The following is an 18400-nucleotide window of genomic DNA, read 5'->3' on the forward strand; positions in this document are numbered from 1 at the left end:
CTACCTGGGAGTGGACAAGAAGAGTTGGCAGTCAGATCATATTAGAGATATTGATATAAAAGCATTCAGTTATTCAACTGGATGTTAGTTTTCTATTTTTGTTGCTTGAACAGAAGGCTTTAGAGCCTATATATAGTAGTCGTGTCTGTTTGGTGTGTGAGATAATATTCAAGATCAGTTTTACGTTTAAGCTTATCCTTATCTTTTCTTCATATGCAACAAAATTCAATTGATACAAGAAAAAGTCTAGAGAACACTAATTTATTTGCAAGATGTTAATGAGTATCGNACGTNGGAATACAACAACTTATTCCATTACGAGGGAACAGAAGAATAATGTTGCAAAGCTACATAAAATCAAATTGCAGTTCATGCTAAAAAATTAACACANCAACTATAAAGTNTTCTAATTTTNAGAAAAGTAAAATGAAACAACATACATCATTGCATAACAACTTTTGCACCACGAGCTTTGAGTTTCTCCATTATCTTCTCCCCTTCTTCTTTTGAAACACCTTTCTTTATATAAGAAGGTGTTTTATCCACCAAATTCTTGGCCTCCTTCAAACCTAAATCTGTAAAGCCCCGGACCTCCTTGAGATTTTAATTTTGCAAGCCGCTTCGTAGGACTCCAGTTTCAACTCAAACACAGTTTTTTCCGGCTTTTGCTCCTCCTTGGCCGCAGCCAAATTTCTCGCTCCTGCTTTTATACATTTCACATCAGGCATCTCCTTCACTCCCATTTTCTTCATCAGCACAAGACCCAATTTTGAGGCTTCAGCTACTGTAAGAGATGCTATTTCATCAACAAGCCTGAAAACTCTGATGGAGGACCTCGATGATCATTGGGATCAAATTTAGCAGGATCAAAATCAACTGGAAGATTTCTTGAGTAAATTTCCACTTCCTATACATCATCCTCCTCTTTCCTTGCAGGCTGACCAAAATTTCTTGAAAATAAATATGTTACCAGAGTTAAGCTGCACTATGGTTGGCTGAAAAGTTTGTATATACAAACCATGGGGTGAATGATGCTTTATTCTTGAAAGCAAGCTCATTCTCAACTGATTGTGATACAGTATCTCAGAATGCAAAATCAATCCAGTTTAACACCCATCGTGTTCGCCTAATCCAATAAATATATTGACCCTGAAAGCAGAAAAAATTAGATTTGTTCATTCAAAATCAAACTGGTTCCTCCATCTCTGGATAGCCCTTGCGAGTCATACCAGGTTTCTCCTTCATCATTTTCTATACCTATTCCATGTGCCATCCTTTATTCTCTTGTGCACCACATCCCCCTTCGACAACAAGCCACCCTCCCCGGCAGCTTATCCTTATCTTTTCTTCATATGCAACAAAATTCAATTGGTACAAGAAAAACTCTAGAGAACACTAATTTATTTGTAAGATGTTAATGAGTATCGTTCGTAGGAATACAACAATTTATTCCATTAAGAGGGAACAGAAGAATAATGGTGCAAAGCTTCATAAAATCAAATTGCAGTTCATGCTAAAAAATTAACACAGCAATTGATGATGACAAAGGTTTCTATTGATTCACCAGTAATCCTTACAAGAACAGCTTCCATTCTTGAAATGATGGAACCGTCGTAAATCACGTACAATTATTTCCCTTCCTGTCACAAGTGAAATGTACTTGGTGGCTTCATGGCAATCNCCACAAACTCTTAGATTCTTCCTAATGTGTATTGTTGTGCCACGGCTTGTATTTAGAAGTCCAAATGCAATGGCAAGCCTCTCACTATGGCTACTGACCAATTGCTCNNTCACATCTTCTTCTACATCATGAATTGAATCGGAGTCGGGAACATACNCAGCAGCCTTGATCTCATCTCCAAGAGTGTCAAGGTATGCATAGATTCTTTTGGATTGAGGATGATTAGTACTTCCTGAGTAGAATGTATGAACTTCATTTCTCAACTCAACCAAACTGCAGCCAGGAGTTTTCTGGATCCCTTTCTTCTCCATGGCTGTCCTCACCTTAGCAACCTTTTCCCACATTGAAGCCGATGCATACATGTTGGCAAGCAACACATGATACCCTCCCTCATCTGGNTCTAACTCAAATAGTTCATCTGCAANTTTCTCACCCAATTCTACATTTTTATGGATTTTGCATGCACCTAGCATTGCACCTAAAACAGTAATTCCTGGTTTGACAGGCATATCCTGGATGAATTCCCAAGCATCATCTAGCCTTCCAGCACGACCAAGGAGATCAACCATCGCACCATAATGATCCATTGCAGGTTTCAAGCCATAGTTTTCCTTCATGCTTTCAAAGTAGTAAAGTCCNTCTTCCACTAAACCTGAGTGACTACAAGCNGCTATAACAGANAGAAACGTTATCTCATTNGGTTTAACAGATCCCTTCTGCATTTCATCAAAGAGATCCAGTGCTTCTTTTCCATGCCCATGTGTTCCATATCCATCAATCATTGCATTCCATGTTATCACATGTCGTTCTTCCATCGTGTCAAAAAGATTTCTTGCAGTTTGAATGGCTCCACATTTGGCATAGGTGTCCACAAGTGCTGTACAAACAAAGACATTTTTGTCCATCAAAGCTCTTATAGCAAGTCCATGAATCCACTTAGCCTGCCGGGTAACTGATAAATCTGCAAGAGCAGTAATTACGCTCACCAATGTAAAGGAATCGGGTTTGATGTCATGAGACTGCATCTCACAGAATAGATTTAAGGCTTCATTTATGTATCCATTNTGTGCATAACCTAATATCATGGCATTCCATGTAAGGACTGTTTTCTGNTTCAGATTACCAAACAGTGATGCTGCAATATCAATCCTCTTACACTTTGAATACATGGATATCAAAGAATTCATAACTGACACGTCAGAACCAAGTTTCTTTTCCTCCAACAATCTATGAACAAATCTCCCTCGTTCTAGATCACCTAAATTAGCACAAGCATGCAAAGCCCCCATCATACTAACATTAGTTGGTTCCACCCCCTCATCCAACATCTTCAAAAACGTCGAAAACGCTTCTTCAGATTCCCCATTCTGCTCATAGCNATTAATCATTGTATTCCACGAAACAACATTCCTGCCACTCATCCCCTTAAACACCAACCTTGCATTCTTCACAGACCCACATTTGAAGTACATGTCCAGCATCGCTGTCCCAACATTAACCATAGACTCAAAGCCAGCTCTGAAAGCATAACCGTGGACAGACTTTCCAATCTTCAAAGCCTTGACATCCGCGAGGGCTGGCAAAACAGTGACCAACGTGATGGAATCTGGCTTCTGGCTAGCCTCCTGCATCTGCAAAACCAGCTGCACAGCCCTCCTGGCAAGGCCATTCTGTGCGAACCCCGCCACCACCGTGTTCCACGAAACCAAGTCCCGTTGCGGCATTCTCTCAAACATCTTGTACGCATCCTCGACCTGCCTGCACTTGGCATATAAATTCACCACAGCAGTCATGGCAAACAAATTTGACTGAAACCCATTAGTTATGACCATCCCGTGAACCTCCCTCCCCCTCCTNAGATCCAAACTGTCACCGCACAGCTGCAACAAGTAGGTGAAGTCATACACCACAGGACTCACCTCATCATACCTCATCCTACCATAAAACTTCAGGGCATCACGTAAAGCTGAGTTTTTTGCGTACCCTTTGAGCATGGTGTGGTAAAGCACGTCGAGCTTGTGTTCCACAGTCTCAAAGACACGCGCAGCTTCAGTGATGCTGCTGAACTTGCAGAACAGGCTGATGAGCTTGGTCTGGAAAAAGTGCTCGTGGTAGAAACCGATTTTGATGACAAGGGGGAGGATTTGGTGAAGCTCTTTGAGGGAAGTGCAGAGTTCTAAGAGTACGGCGGAAGGGTGTCTGTAGACATGGGAAGGGATGAAAATTCTTTGGTAAAGAGGGGCTGGCGTTGGTCTTTTTCTGGTGTTTGGATTTGTGATGTTGGGAATTGGTGGGGGGCGTAGAGTGATGAATTGGGTACTCATTCTACTTTGAGGAGTCTCACCTTGGACGCAATGCAAAGGTACCCAAGTTCCTTGGATTCATACGTAAGAATCGAACTTATGTCTGCATGAGCTCAGACATTTTTTATATATGCTTTCGGTGCATTTGAAATGCATTAATATCCACTTGCTGAGACACTAAACGCACAGAGGAGCGACTACGACAGCGACGACGGCGAATGAATGTAGGACTTTCTGTTGAAAACGCTTTGCTCCGATCATCTTTTCTCCTTCGAAGCCTTGAACGCAGATCACCAAGAGCAGTGCTTCTTCTCTCCGCGTTTCAGAAGTCTCTGCGTTTTATCTCTCTTGTCTGACGCAAACTGCTATAAGGCAGTGTTATATCAGAGATATTTTTTATCTCTGCTTTTGTTTAGGCCTTGGTTTATTGGTTTGGGCCTGTAGCTTAATATGACTAGTTAAGATTTAAATAAATAAATCTTGATTCAAATATTTTTATATACAGGTGTCAAATTGACTTATAATTATGACTCAACTCTAATTATTTTTTTAATATAAATTAGAGTATAAGTTAAGTGAGTTTAACTTTTATACTAAAACTTTAATTAACTTCAATATATACATAAAATTATATATTTTATTAAATAGTCTAATATATTAATAATTTTATTTATATTAAATCAATATTTTTATATCATGTTATTAAATAAAATATATAATACATAATTTTGTATTATTGTTGACTATAATCTATTTATTAATTTTATCAAATTTTTATTAAAAAAAACTTAATAAAATGGTACATAATACATTGTAATAAAGATTTAAACATCACACAAGAAACATGGAGTCCAGCTAAAATGTAAGAATATTGAATTAATTTTAATAAAATTTGCATTAAAATTTAAGTCATACACTAAAAAAAATAAACAGCATATAATAAAAAAATCTATAAACTTATTCATAAATTAAACTTTTAAATTGAAATATCGTATTTAGTTTTTATTTAGATTTAGATGAATTTAATTAAATATCTATCTTACATACTTTGAAAATATATTTAAAGGAAAATTAAATATGGTTAACAAGTCAAGGATTTTAACCTGTTCTATTGTTGTATAACTTTATATAGAGACAAACAAGCAAGATTATTAAAACTTTTTACAAAGTCCATGTTAGTTTGATTAAAATGTTAGTATATATTTATTTGACAAATTAAAAATACTTAGATTCACGACAAATTAGAAGATATTACATCTTTTGTTATATTCAAAATAAATATTTTTTTTTCTAAAAACAGAATTCATGAACTGATCCTAATCTACATAACTTTTGTGAATATTTTGGTTTGTTGACTTTTATTAGTTCTATAAATTTTTCATGGTATCTATCTTACATATGTATATACTAACCAATGTAGAAGATATTGAACTAAAATCATGATAAACATTTATGCTCAGAAATTATGAGAGAGTTATTGTAAACAATCTTATATTGGAATACATAAATAGATTGATTCTGAATTCCAAGGCACAGTAGAAAAGTAGTATAAAATATGTTTATTCAAAAGCAGCAGATGCAGGAGGCAAAGGATGAAGAAGAAAAATATCAAGAAGTTGATCAATGGAGGTATAGTTGTAATCAGGATATAATTCTGAAGCTTCAAGATCATCTTTTCCTAACTTAAAGTTCATGAGATATCCTCTGACAAACACACTATGGAGAATGGAAACTGGAATATTCTCTGGAGAAGGTAAAGCTGCACCAACATTCAACAAGTTTAATTTTACCATAAAAAAAGAAAAAAAAAATATAATTAAAATGAAAATGTAATCTAATTATAGTGAAAAAAAATCTAATTATAATGAAAATTTAATTTCCAATGTTGAAGAGTGAATATATAGAACTTGAGAATAAAAGATAACTTAAATGAAACGATAAACATACATGTTCCTACTGAGACATATTAAAGAACATGATTGAATAAAGTCTTTTTTATTATAGAGTAACCCTACTTACACATATTTAAGTTATATTTACATATTATAAATGAATCTCGTAGTTATTATTTATTATATAGTTATTACACTCTCCATGTAAGTATTATTTTAAAATTAAAATAGATCAACACTTCATGTTAATTCTATAAATAAAAGTACTAACAATAAATCATCATTTGAATCTCGTTACTTGTTCATAAATCTATGCTCAAGATCTAGATAAGAAAACTAAAAAATTTGATTATTGTTCCATATGACTGTCCGATCAACCTTGAACCAAATATTCTAAAACATTAGTCATACTACAAACACAACCACCATAGTGCAAACACAACCATACATTACTCTTAACACGGTACTATTGTGACCAACCAACCAAACGGTCAATTTATAGAACAATTACCCCAACACTAATCAATATAAGACAAAATATGATTATTACCAATTGGACCATAATTAGATTGTTACTAATTCAAAACTTATTATAAAATGTTTAGGTAAAGACATAAATGATTACATTTAATACGCATTAATAGCTTGAGTTGTTGAATATTTATCGACTTTAACATCACAGTACCTTATATAAGTAATCTCGAAGTACAACAGACAAAAGATAATGTGAGTATAAAGAACATCAGAACCGCTAAGAGCTTGTACAATAATAATAAACCGTTAACATCAATCTCATACTAAAAATAATTAGGATAGATACTAAATGATTCTAATATCATTTAAAAAAAAAGTATAATTCAAGTTTACTCAATTTCATTGAAAGAAATATATGCAAATCAAGTTCATATCAAGTAAAAGAAATTAAAAAGAAAATGTGCTTAATAAAATGACTTACTCTGTGATAGATTGATAATCTCTTCCTCAGATACAAAATCTTTGATAAACTTATTTCCAGTTTTCTGCTCCCACAGTGATATCAAATCATTTTGAGATACAATGTTCTTAGAGGGTCGATAAATAACAACACGATTACATGTTCTTGGATCATTTGCTACTTTAATGGAGTACATGGCAATATCTTCTTCATAGTTTAGCACAGCTGAAATTTTTACATTAGATTTTCTTCATTATCACAAGGCAATGAGTAGAGAAAATAAAATGAAAATTGTCAAATAAAATAAGTAAATAAATAAATAAATAAAATGTGTACCTTTGGCATGACCATTTCCATAAACAATAGTATGACTGTTTTTTTCATGAGGACGAATCAAATAGTTAACAAAATATGCACCAAAGCAATTTGCAGAGATATAAGTATAAGGGATCTTAGATGCTTCAATTTCCCTTCTAATTTTTCTTTTCTTATCAAGAAAAGCTTGAAATGGAGGAAGAGGGTTTACTCTATCTTCTTCCACCCCAAAATCCGATGGAAGAAATCTCTGCAACACCAATTAATATAAAAAAATAAAATAAAATTCATCAATCATATAAATATCTCTATATTTTTTTATACAATGTGATAATGTTAGCTTAATATATAATTATCTAATAAATTAGAAAATGTTGATAGTATACCTTTATATTACCAGCAACTTTGATAGCTTCTATTATTTTGAGTTGCTCCATCACTTGAGGGTACGGAAGTGCACATATTACAATGTCTACTTTTTCAATCACTTTCAAAATTTGATCATGCTCAAGATCTCCCTGTTCATGCAACCATACTCATTAGAAAAATAAAATAAAATAAAATTTGTATAACTTTTAGTAAAAGTAACATAATTTGTAAAATTAAACTTTCACCTAAAAGTTTAATACATAATTATATTTTCAATGATAACCAAGCATGATAAGAAATTGAATTTACTATATCCCATTAACAAAAAAAAACAAAGATATTCACGATTTAGTAAAGAAAAATTAGACAAATTAACTTATATAATTAGTTTAAACTTTAAACATAACTTAATCAATTTATAAGACGAAATTTGCATTCAAAAATAATATTTTCCAAATAACTCTTCAATAACTTATTAAAAATTGATTTTAAACCTAATTCAACCATATACAATCTGAATTATAAAATAAGATTTAAAAATTAACTTTAAATCTAAATCAACTTTACAAATCCGAATCATAAAATAAGATTTACAGACTACAAATTTATTATATTTTTAACATACAAAATCTTTAGTTATTTTAATTTTGTACAAAAACAGATTATAGATCTTGTATCAATTAAAAGTAAAATCAAAATAATGCCTAAAACATAAACCTACTTAATGATAGAGGAACTGATTCTCTATAATGGGTGACTAATTACGAAAAGCTAGAACGAGAATAAAAAACCTCACAAAATCTCATGTAAAGTAAAAGAAAGAAGAGAATATATATATACTAACTTGGACAATGGTAACTCCAATGTGGTTGAACTCCTTGCAAAGTTGTATCTTTGAAGAAGAAGTTTGTGAATTAAGAGAACGAGTATATACAAAAGTTGGATGCCCTAAAGAAACACTTGCCTTCACCAAATACTTCCCAATATAACCAGTTCCTCCAAATACAACAATCTTACTCTTCATTTCCTCCATTCTTAACAAATCTTGCAAATGCTTACAATGTCAAATCCTTCACCACACACCCTCTTTTATATCTTCTTTCCAACTTCAAAACCTGCCAAACTACATGTATTTTTTCTGCTGTAAAGCTTCCAACTTTCTATTTATATTTGGACAAATTTGAATTTTTGAACATGGTTTTTGGAACATGGTATTCATATATCTACTTATCAATCAAACATTATTAAGAAAAAGTAAAAACAAAGTGGTCCAAGATGCATACAATGAATGATACCTTTTAATGTGAACCATAGATTCCTTATCAGCATCATTCCAAATGAACTTACTTACTAAATAAGTGGACTATCTTTTTTCAGAAAAAATAAAAATAAAAATTTCAGTGAGTTGAGTTTAGGAAATTTACCCAAGATTATTAAAATATGTTTTCTGAGGTTCAAAGGTATTTATATAATGTTATAAAATAATAATAATTACAAAAAGAAAAAGAAAGCAAGTAGTTTTTATTTTTTCATTAACATTCATGAATGTACAATTTTTTTTATTGAAGTTCATAAGTTATCAAAATTTCAACTTTGAATTTTCTGTAAAGCTTCCAACTTTCAAATATATATTTGGACAAATTTGAATTCCAAAAAAGTTATTAAAATTTTAATTACAAGGGGACATAAATTAAACTTTGAATTTGTACCTTCTGGACTTTGTGGGCACCCATTGGATTTGGAAGGATTCACAAGTGGTGAATAAAATGTTTTTTTTTTAAATATACGATTAGAATTTAACTTTTTATTATTTTGGATAAATGAAAATATTTATTAACTAGTTAAGATTTTTTTTAAAAAAATAAATCTTGATTCTTTTTGTGAGATTAATTTTTCTTTTTTTCTTTTTTTAAGTTTCTTCTTTAAAAGAAAGTGGCTGTGTTGAAATTTGATGATAGGATGGTTGAAAAGGTTTTGGTGGCTACCAAACATGGTTTGTAAAAAGGTTACTTTTAGACAGCCGTCTTAGCTGGATTGAGCTTTATTTGAACTAAAGAGGAAATAAGAAGAAAACAAAATAGTGACATTGTTTAATTTGAAAAAAAAAAAAAAGCGTAAAATAGGTTTTGTTTGAATTAGAAAGGAAATAAAAATAGATAAATATAGTAAGTGATGTTGTTTAATTTGAAGAAAACAAAGTGTAAAATGAGTGAAAATTTTATAATAGGTGTTGGTTATGTAATAAAATAAAGTTTTAATTTTAATACATATTTAGAAAAATTGGAAACCGATTTTAAACTATAAATAAATCTTAATAAATAAAGTTTCTATATTTTAAAATTTAAATAGATTGAAATGAATTATTTATAAATATAAAATATAAATTTTACATTAATCAATTTTATTTTTTATCAGTTTAATATTTTATTTTACTTATACTAAATAATATATTTTATTAAAATATTAGGTTACGTTAATTATTTTTTATTTATAATATAAAAATATAGATACACATAAATGATAATAAGAATCGGCATGAATTATTATTTATTATGTAAATAAATCATAATTAATTATACATACTTTCTTTGTTAAACCTCTCATTTTATTAAGGTTTAATCACTCATATGACTGTCATTTAGGAAGTAGTCTATTAATTAGGTTTCTACTTTTAAAAAAGTTATTTCAAATTTGTTAATATATATCAATTAAGTCTTTTTTTTTTTAATGTTGTTTAAATTGTTAACGTTGATTGATTAAGTATCATTTCATGACAATTTATGTAATAGATACATATAAAAATTTTATGATGTGAAAATTTATATTGATAAGAAAAATAAAAAAACAGAAATTTTGACAACTTCAACATAGTCAACAAGATAGCTGGAGAGTCTAGCTAATGCATAGAGAACTTAAACAGTTCACAAAACATTCGAAGAGTTTGGTAAAATACATAGAAAAATCAAATAACTCAGTGGAAAGTCCAGATAGTTCGGTCTGATCTGTCGAGGTCTATAGATCTTTGGTCGAGCTATGTTACTTCTCCATACACTTTACCGAGCGTTCTTGATATTTTGTTAGGCTATGTTACTTTTCCATACACTTTATCAAGCTCTCATAATGACTAGCCGAGTTATGTTACTTTTTAAAGTGCTTTACCAACCTTTCTTGATTGTCAAACTATGTTATTTTTCCATGTACCTTATTGTGCTCTTTTAATATCTTGTTGAGCTATAGGACTTTTTCGAATGCCTTTCCATATTCATAGTCAAACTTTTCGAATATTTTGTGATCTTTCTATCTCTTCACCGTACAATTACAAAATTTAACACTATATATGGTCTTTTATCATGTCATTACACTTTTAATTAAATTTTTTTATAAAATTATTTAAAAAAAAAAATAAAGACCCTAACACATTGACATTAAAGTAAAGATCATTCAAATAATTAAGTCTTTTATTAAAAATCATTTTTCATTAGAAAAATTATACATTTTTTTTGTGCTTTGTTTTCTTGGCGCTTTACTTTATAATATCTATCAATTAAATGTAAACTGTGATTAATGGATTCAAACAGAAAGGTTAAAGGTAAAATTATATTTTTATTTTTATTCTTTTCAATAATTTATAGATAATCTTCATTGAAGATGTTTACGATCACATATTAGTTGAAATATAAAAATAGGCCGGTTTATAGGCTATAATAGGTGAAATAGTAAACTTTAATGATTTAATTTAATTTATATTGTTAAAAAATGATTTATTAATGTTAAAATGATTAAAATTTGAAAAATAAACTAAAACATCATTTTCAGATTTCTAACTTAATCGATCTCACACGAAAGAAGAAAAGTGGATTCACATGGCATGTTTATTTGTGTATTGGGTTGGATAACAAAATAGACACATGTTTATGTTATGTATTTATATAATTTTCAAAGAAAAAATTTAAATGACAAATAACAATTTTATTTATAGTTTTTGGACTTGTATGATTTATGTTGATTTGTCTCATTTGTTTGTCGTGTTAAATTTTTTTTTGGATGCAGTTGAAAATAAATATAATAGAACTTTTTCTAATCTATTAGAATTAGAAAAATGATATTTCATATTCACACAATTATATGTTAAGGTAATTAAAAAAAAAAGTTTTGTGATTAAAAAATTAATTTAATATCTCATTTTATATTTCACATAATTAACATAATAAATTTATAAAAATGTTTATGATATTTAATAAGTTTGTAAAATTTTAGTGAGACTCTAATTATTTAAAAAAAAAAATCACGAGAATCATGAATAGTAAAAAGTGCTATTTAAATAAATATTACGTACTTTTTTCATAAGGTAATTCTTTCTTTTTTTCATAAGGTGATTCTTTCTTTTTTCTCTCTTATAATTACGTCACTCATTTTTATTCTTACTTTTTCTTAATTTAATCCTAGCTGCATTTTGATGGGAAATTATATCATACTATTACTTTTAATATTATTAATAATATTATATAAGTTATAATATTATTAATAGTATTATATTTGTCACATTCATTAAAAATCCTCATCAAGTGGGATCTATGTGACAGTGGTAAGTGTCATGTTTATTAATTTCTTCGTTTAGTGGAATCCGTGTGGTAGTATGGAGAGTGTGAATTTCAGAAAAGTAGAAGACAAGTGACAGTTAAGGAGTGGACTGATCAGTTTTTTGACGGTAGTATTTAAAAGGTTTAATGTCTCGATAGGTCTTTATTTTCGTACAAAATTTCAAATAGGTTCCTTTCTTTTTCGACGTCTCAATTGAGTCCTTATTTTTGTAAAATTGAATCAAATAAGACCTTTCCGTCAAATTGAGATGACGCCATTAGGAAGGATATGCTGACATTGTAGTTTTTTATTAAGTGGCATTAAAAACGTGACTGAATTGTATTTTTTTATTCTTAAATTGAAAAATGAAATATACAAAATATACTTCATTTTTTAATTTAAAAATTAAAAACATACAATTCAGTCACATTTTCAATGCCACATAATAAAAAAACTACACGGTCAACATACCCTTCTGAACGGCGTCATCTCAATTTGACGGAAAGGCCCTATTTGATTCAATTTTAAGAAAATAAGGACTTGATTGAGACGCCGAAAAAGAAAGGGACCTATTTAATATTCTTGACGAAAATAGGGACCTATTGAGACATTAAACCTATTTAAAATGAAAATTTCAAATCACACTCCACTTCTTGCATGCAACCCTTCTTCTCCAAATTTTTGAAACTCAGTTTTCTCTTCCTTCTTTCTAGAATCCTTTAACTTCTCTCTGCAAGTTCTAACCCTTTTCTTCCTCCGATCACAAAACAACCACCGTCTAGGCACTCTTGGGATCGAGCTCTTTCAGTTTCACAGATTGGATTTCTGTTTGGAGCGGGTAAGTTCAAAACCTCTCCTTCCTTAAAGTGTCCTCATTCAGACGCATGCAAGCACCATTTGGCTTGCATGTGTTCATCCATTCCTCTTCCGATAACAATTTTGTGTATTTGATTCTATGGTGGATGCTTTTCACCGATCAGACGTTTTGTTGGAAGCCATAGAAGTAGTTGCGGTGAAAGCTTAGAAGTTAGTTGGATTTAGAGGTAAGGGAAACTTGTAATTTAATTATGATTTTGTTTCTTTGGATGTTGTATGCTGGAATGACATTACATGTATGAATTGGTTGATTATGTGATATTGCATGTTTGTTTGAACGTGTTTGTGATTGAAAAATGGATAAGAATTGGGTACCAATAGGGTTAAGTCGAAACTCTGAAGGATTTTGTAATTTGACCGAGGGTCATGTATATGACCATTCGGTGTTACCTAGGACGTTCGGTCTTGACTGAATTCTCTTCTGTAGGAGATTTCAGTTGATGACCGATCGGTCTTCTAAAGGTTATATTGGTTTTTATTAGTTAGTTTAGTCAAGGTATTCAAAACAAGTTAGGAAAGTTTTATTATCGGTTTTTACCATACATGTTATCTGCCTAGAGTGTTCTGCCTTATATTAATAATATTTATTTTAATAAGTGGTCGGTGTTGTACTAACACTCAGTCCTTGGAGTGCTCGGTCATAGACTAGTATTCGTTCTTTAAAGTGCTCGGTCTTAGACTAATACTTAGTCTTTGAAGTATTCGATTTTAACCTAATACTATTTCTTTAAAAGAGTGTTTGGTCTAGTACTGACACTCGATCTCTTGAAGAGCGTTCGGTCTGTACTAAAGCTCGGTCTTTTGAAGAGAACTTCATCCTATGATTAAACGTTCGGCCAAAGATCCAAGGGTTCGACCAAAGTTCTAAGTATTCGGCTTCAATTGAAGTTATCCTGTTGTTGACCGTTCAGTCATAATTTCTGACATGAGAATGCTTTTATCATAATACTTTCTTTAAGGATTTTTCATGAATTTGATGTTGATATATTGTTCGGCTTGATTATATTGTTGGAGAAAGATAATGTATATGAAATGAATATTTTGAATGTTTTAAGAGAATTCCAAGGAGGAATGTCTGATGACTGATTTTGAATGGTAAAGTATGAACATGGCTAAGTTAAGCTGTCGTTTATCTTGATATTCCGTTATTACTCCACTTCATGTAGAGGAGGATAACTCATGCGTGAGAATGGCAGGAGGTCCTTTAGCCTCAGGGTATTGTTATGCCAAGGTAGCTTCACTAGACTAACCTCGGGTGGTGGCTGTTGAGGGCATCCCAGCTAGGTTCCACCCGAGTGCACAAACGTCGTAACTACATACATAGTTCATACCGTCCGGACAATGTCAAAGTGATAGGTTATAATGATTTATACGTTCGGTTTTATTATACGAAATACTTTGTGTAATGATTGTATGATTGGATATATTGTTTCGTCCATACACTGTTATGTTTAAATCATATGTTTAAATGAATTAATTAAATTACATAAGCTTACCTTACTTTTCTGTTGTCTGCCTTTGTCTACCGTTCGGTTGTTCTCTTCACTGTAATGAACATTCAATTGATGTGAGCAGAAGGTGATATTGAATCGTTGGAGGAAGCGTTGCAAATTGAACATTTTGAAGATAGTGTAGGAGTGCCGGAACAATAGATTATTTATTTATCTTACTTAGTTGACCGTTCGATTTGTATATATTTTTGTATAACCGTTCAGTATGAACTCTTTTTCGTAAAACCGATCGGTTTAAGTAGAACCTAAGGTCGTTTAGTCTAAGTTGTAAATTCGTTTAAGAATTCCTATTTATGTACAGTTTTAAATTTTATGGATGTTATATCTACTCTTCTTCTGTACAGCAAAAAATCTTAAAAGTACAGGAAAAAGCCTCCTATTAAAAATATCTTATATGAATTTATATTATTTTAATAAGTGAAGTTAATTATTCCATATTTTAACAAAATATAATGGAATCAATGATTATTAATTATATCTTATTCAGTGTTATGAATTTATATTATTTTAATTAGTGGAATTAATAATTTCAGCATTAATTATATCTTAAGCAGTATTCTTAAGTCACTGAATAACGTTCCTTAAAAATAAACCCATAAATTGAATGTAGAAAAAAATCATAGAATGCAAAAAAAAAAAAAATCTAAAATATAAGAAAAAAAGTCTTCCATATTAAGTGAGATTCTTTCATGGGAATAATATTTATTCATATAAATAAAATGTCATACAAAATTTAATTCACAATAAAACTTATTAACACATCTCAAACATAAAACTATACATTAATGAGTTATTCAATAACAGTATAAATGCGGATGAAACAATATATCTAATAAATGGGCGTTACTCCTACACAATACTTCCTCCACCTCCCCATTTCATTTTTATCCTTTAATCTAAAGGAGAAACAGATGAAAGGTGACACTTTTCGGAGACCCACAGAGGCTTGTGGGTGAAAGCGTTGCAAGCATATGGTGAAAGTGATCACCGCTTTCGAGTCAGACCTGGATGTTCTATCAGCTTTCAGGTAAAGGGATTTGAAAGTGAGAGTTAGGGAGGAGAACAAATGGATTTGGAAAAAGGTGAGGGGAGAGGGGACTCAAGAGAGAGAAAAAATAAGATGGGTGCTTTTGTAATTAAAAAAGTTTTGAGAAAGTTTGAGAAGGTACAAAGAGCATTGGTGGAAGTGGAGGAAGTAACATCCCTGACAAATAGACTTTAAATCTAACTCAATTTCACAAATTGGCTCTAACTTCTAATGTTCAAATAATTTGGAAAAGAGATACATGAATTTGCATTATTGACTATGACTTTACATCGAAATAGTTTGTTTTGGTAAAGTTAGTGTTTGATTTTTCAGTACGAAAAATGGTAGCTTTATAGCAATAAGTCATAGGGTGTAGATTAATTAGGTATTGAACTTTTTGCACACTTATTTGTGGCATTCAACTTTCAAGGAGTTACTTTAAGTTTCGTTACTTAATTATTATTCTTGTAAATTTCAATATTATTTTTTAAATATTCTTCTATTATAATTTAAAATTTCAAACGTTTTGCTATAAAAATTAAAAAAAAACTATGATGAAACGATCTTGTTTTATAGAAACACGTCACTATTTTATTTTACATTTAACATATATAGTTGGAAATTACTTTATAATAACAGTCGGACAAGTAACTAACAAAGTAATCATAAAGATAATTAGTTAAGAAAATGTTATTGAAAGTATTAACAGAAATCATAGAGAAAATTGATAAAATAACATTTATGGATAAATTTTATAGATGAATTTTAAGATTTTAATTACTTGTTAAAATATTTACTGATAATAGATCATTAATTAAAATTTGACAATAATTCAAAATTTATATATATTATAAAATGAGTGTGAAAGTTCTTATTTTAACTTTCACTATATTGTGATAAAATATATTGGTAATATTTTTTTTTTAAATTTGTCAATAAATCTACTAGTAATTGAATATTTTTAAATTTTGTTAGTAAGTATAGTTTTAGAAATTTGTAAATGGTTCTACCTGTGCAACATCCGCAATATTTAAGTTTTCTCTTTAAATATATTTTTATAAATAAATTGATAAATTATAAAAAAAGACTTTGTAAAAATTAAAAAAAAAAATGATTTGGGCATTGATCCCTGCACCTTTACCTGTTTTGGACCTCCACCTCTCCATCCCACTTTTATCCTTCCTTTTTTTATTTATATTTTTATTTATTATTTATATTTCTATTATATCCTTTAGTAAAATTTAATTTATAGATTAATTTTAATTCTAATATCCTACAAAGAAACCTAACTTTTTTCTTCTCACGTTCTGCTCTCTCTGGTTTTTTCGAATTCTTTGTGTTCTCTTTTCTTTCACTGTCACAATTTTCTTTTATTGTGAAAATTTTCTTTCACTTGTGAGAATAAATTGGCAGAATTCTTCTTCTCTTTCCCGTGATTGTGTCTGCAGAGTGGTGTTTGAAGGCGTGGTGGCGGAAGGAAATACGTGCGCGCCGGAGAGGTATGCAATTTACTATTAAAAATAGCCTAAACCCTTAAAACGGATCTGATTATCAGTCAACGGATGTCAACATCCGTTTAAGGTGAAATGGATGTCCGACATCCGTTAAGGTCTGTCTTCTTCCTCCTGCGCACATACACATATGTCTACCAGAAACTTCACAGCACAAAGCAAAACAACAATCGCCCAGAGCAAAAATCAATTCAATCTTAAACCCTAAATCACATACATTTGCAAACCAAGAAATCAAGCGCAACGAAAACTAACCTCTCGATGGCAGAAACCAAACGAATCGTCGCACCACCGTGCCGCACCATCGCACACACCCGCTGCACACTCAAGCCGCACCGCCGCACACACCACGCCGCACCACCGCACACACCACGCCGCACCGCCGCCGCTGCAAGGCCGCACACACCCACAGAGCCACGACCACCGTGCCCACACACCCACACCACACTACAGAGCCACGACCACCGTGCCACACCACTACACACAATCACCGGACTGCCGCACACAACCGCCGGAGATGACGGGAAAAGTTGAAAACTTTTGGAAAATGAAAGGTGGAGGGTGGGGTCTGAATGCGAAGAGGAAGGGGAGGTGGAGTCTGTCAAAGTAAAACTGAAGTAGAAAGTAAAATAAAAATTAAGGTTACTTTTTAAGAGGGTTAAAAAAGTAAAAATAAAAAATAAATAAAAAAAGTTAGTTTTATAATTAATGAAAATTAAAAAAAAAAAAAAAGAGGTGGAGGTCAAAGAATCAATGCCCAAATGATTTTGATGGGAAAATGGGTATGCTGGCCCTAATTGAAAAAAGGTCCAAAACATTTAAAAAAAATAAACGGTTACATTTTTACCACTATAAAACTAGTTAATTTGATAAGAAAAGCATATACACAAAAATGAATCGAGATATCGATCTGATTAAAGTTCACCATAAAAGAACTTTAGAGTTGCTCCAAGAAGGCGATGTTGACTTGGTTCACGAGGAAGCTCAAAAGGCAGCTTTTGCAATCAGAAAGATAAAGGTCCGTCTGCGCAATCGTCCTCCACGACCAACAGTGCCACAGAGCAATCAACCTCCACAACCAACAGTGCCACATAGCAATCAACCTCCACAACCTACAGTGCCACAGAGCAATCACCCTCCACAACCAACCATGCCAGTGTCAGTGCCTCCGCCGCCGTACCCTCCACCGCAACAACAGCAACAAGTGCCTCCGGCGCCGTACCCTCTACAGCAACAAGTGCCTCCAGCGCCGTACCCTCCACAGCAGGAATGGCCTTGGCCGGTACAGCAGGCGTGGACTTGGCTGGCATATCAAGATCACCCATCCCAACAATCTTTCCCACCATACCATGGGTGGCCTCCACAACAACCTTTCCCTACATACTATGGTTCGCTGGCAT

At 31.6% G+C, this 18400-nt stretch overlaps 4 protein-coding genes across 12 annotated transcripts in view; all 4 read right to left on the reverse strand.

Annotated features, from left to right (window-relative positions):
- LOC106760724 (protein NCA1-like) overlaps positions 1-1355 on the reverse strand; it is a 4524-nt gene extending 3169 nt beyond the window's left edge. For 7 of the 9 annotated variants that reach the window (XR_002668040.1, XM_022781517.1, XM_022781518.1 and 4 more), the window contains exon 1: positions 5-1355. The gene's annotated coding sequence lies outside the window, so the exon portion shown is untranslated. The remainder of the gene's footprint in view (positions 1-4) is intronic. The other 2 variants (XM_022781516.1, XM_022781515.1) reach the window with 1 other exon arrangement.
- A 112-nt stretch (positions 1356-1467) lies between these two features.
- LOC106760707 (pentatricopeptide repeat-containing protein At1g11290, chloroplastic) lies at positions 1468-4379 on the reverse strand. The gene has a single exon (XM_014644114.2). The coding sequence runs from the start codon at positions 4003-4005 to the stop codon at positions 1561-1563; it is 2445 nt and encodes an 814-aa protein (XP_014499600.1). The 5' UTR covers positions 4006-4379; the 3' UTR covers positions 1468-1560.
- A 1027-nt stretch (positions 4380-5406) lies between these two features.
- On the reverse strand, positions 5407-8709 carry LOC106760720 (eugenol synthase 1-like). The gene is made up of 5 exons (XM_014644130.2): positions 8339-8709; positions 7512-7643; positions 7147-7375; positions 6832-7035; positions 5407-5743 (listed from the first exon to the last, which is right to left on the reverse strand). The coding sequence occupies exons 1-5, from the start codon at positions 8525-8527 to the stop codon at positions 5544-5546; spliced, it is 954 nt and encodes a 317-aa protein (XP_014499616.1). The 5' UTR covers positions 8528-8709; the 3' UTR covers positions 5407-5543.
- LOC106760721 (eugenol synthase 1-like) overlaps positions 5407-18400 on the reverse strand; it is a 25231-nt gene continuing 12237 nt past the window's right edge. The window contains exon 6 of the mRNA XM_014644131.2: positions 5407-5560. Coding sequence (XP_014499617.1) covers positions 5544-5560 — 17 coding nt within the window. The 3' untranslated portion in view covers positions 5407-5543. The remainder of the gene's footprint in view (positions 5561-18400) is intronic.

Source organism: Vigna radiata, chromosome 5, assembly GCF_000741045.1.
Source record: "Vigna radiata var. radiata cultivar VC1973A chromosome 5, Vradiata_ver6, whole genome shotgun sequence".
NCBI classification, from domain to species: Eukaryota; Viridiplantae; Streptophyta; class Magnoliopsida; order Fabales; family Fabaceae; genus Vigna; species Vigna radiata.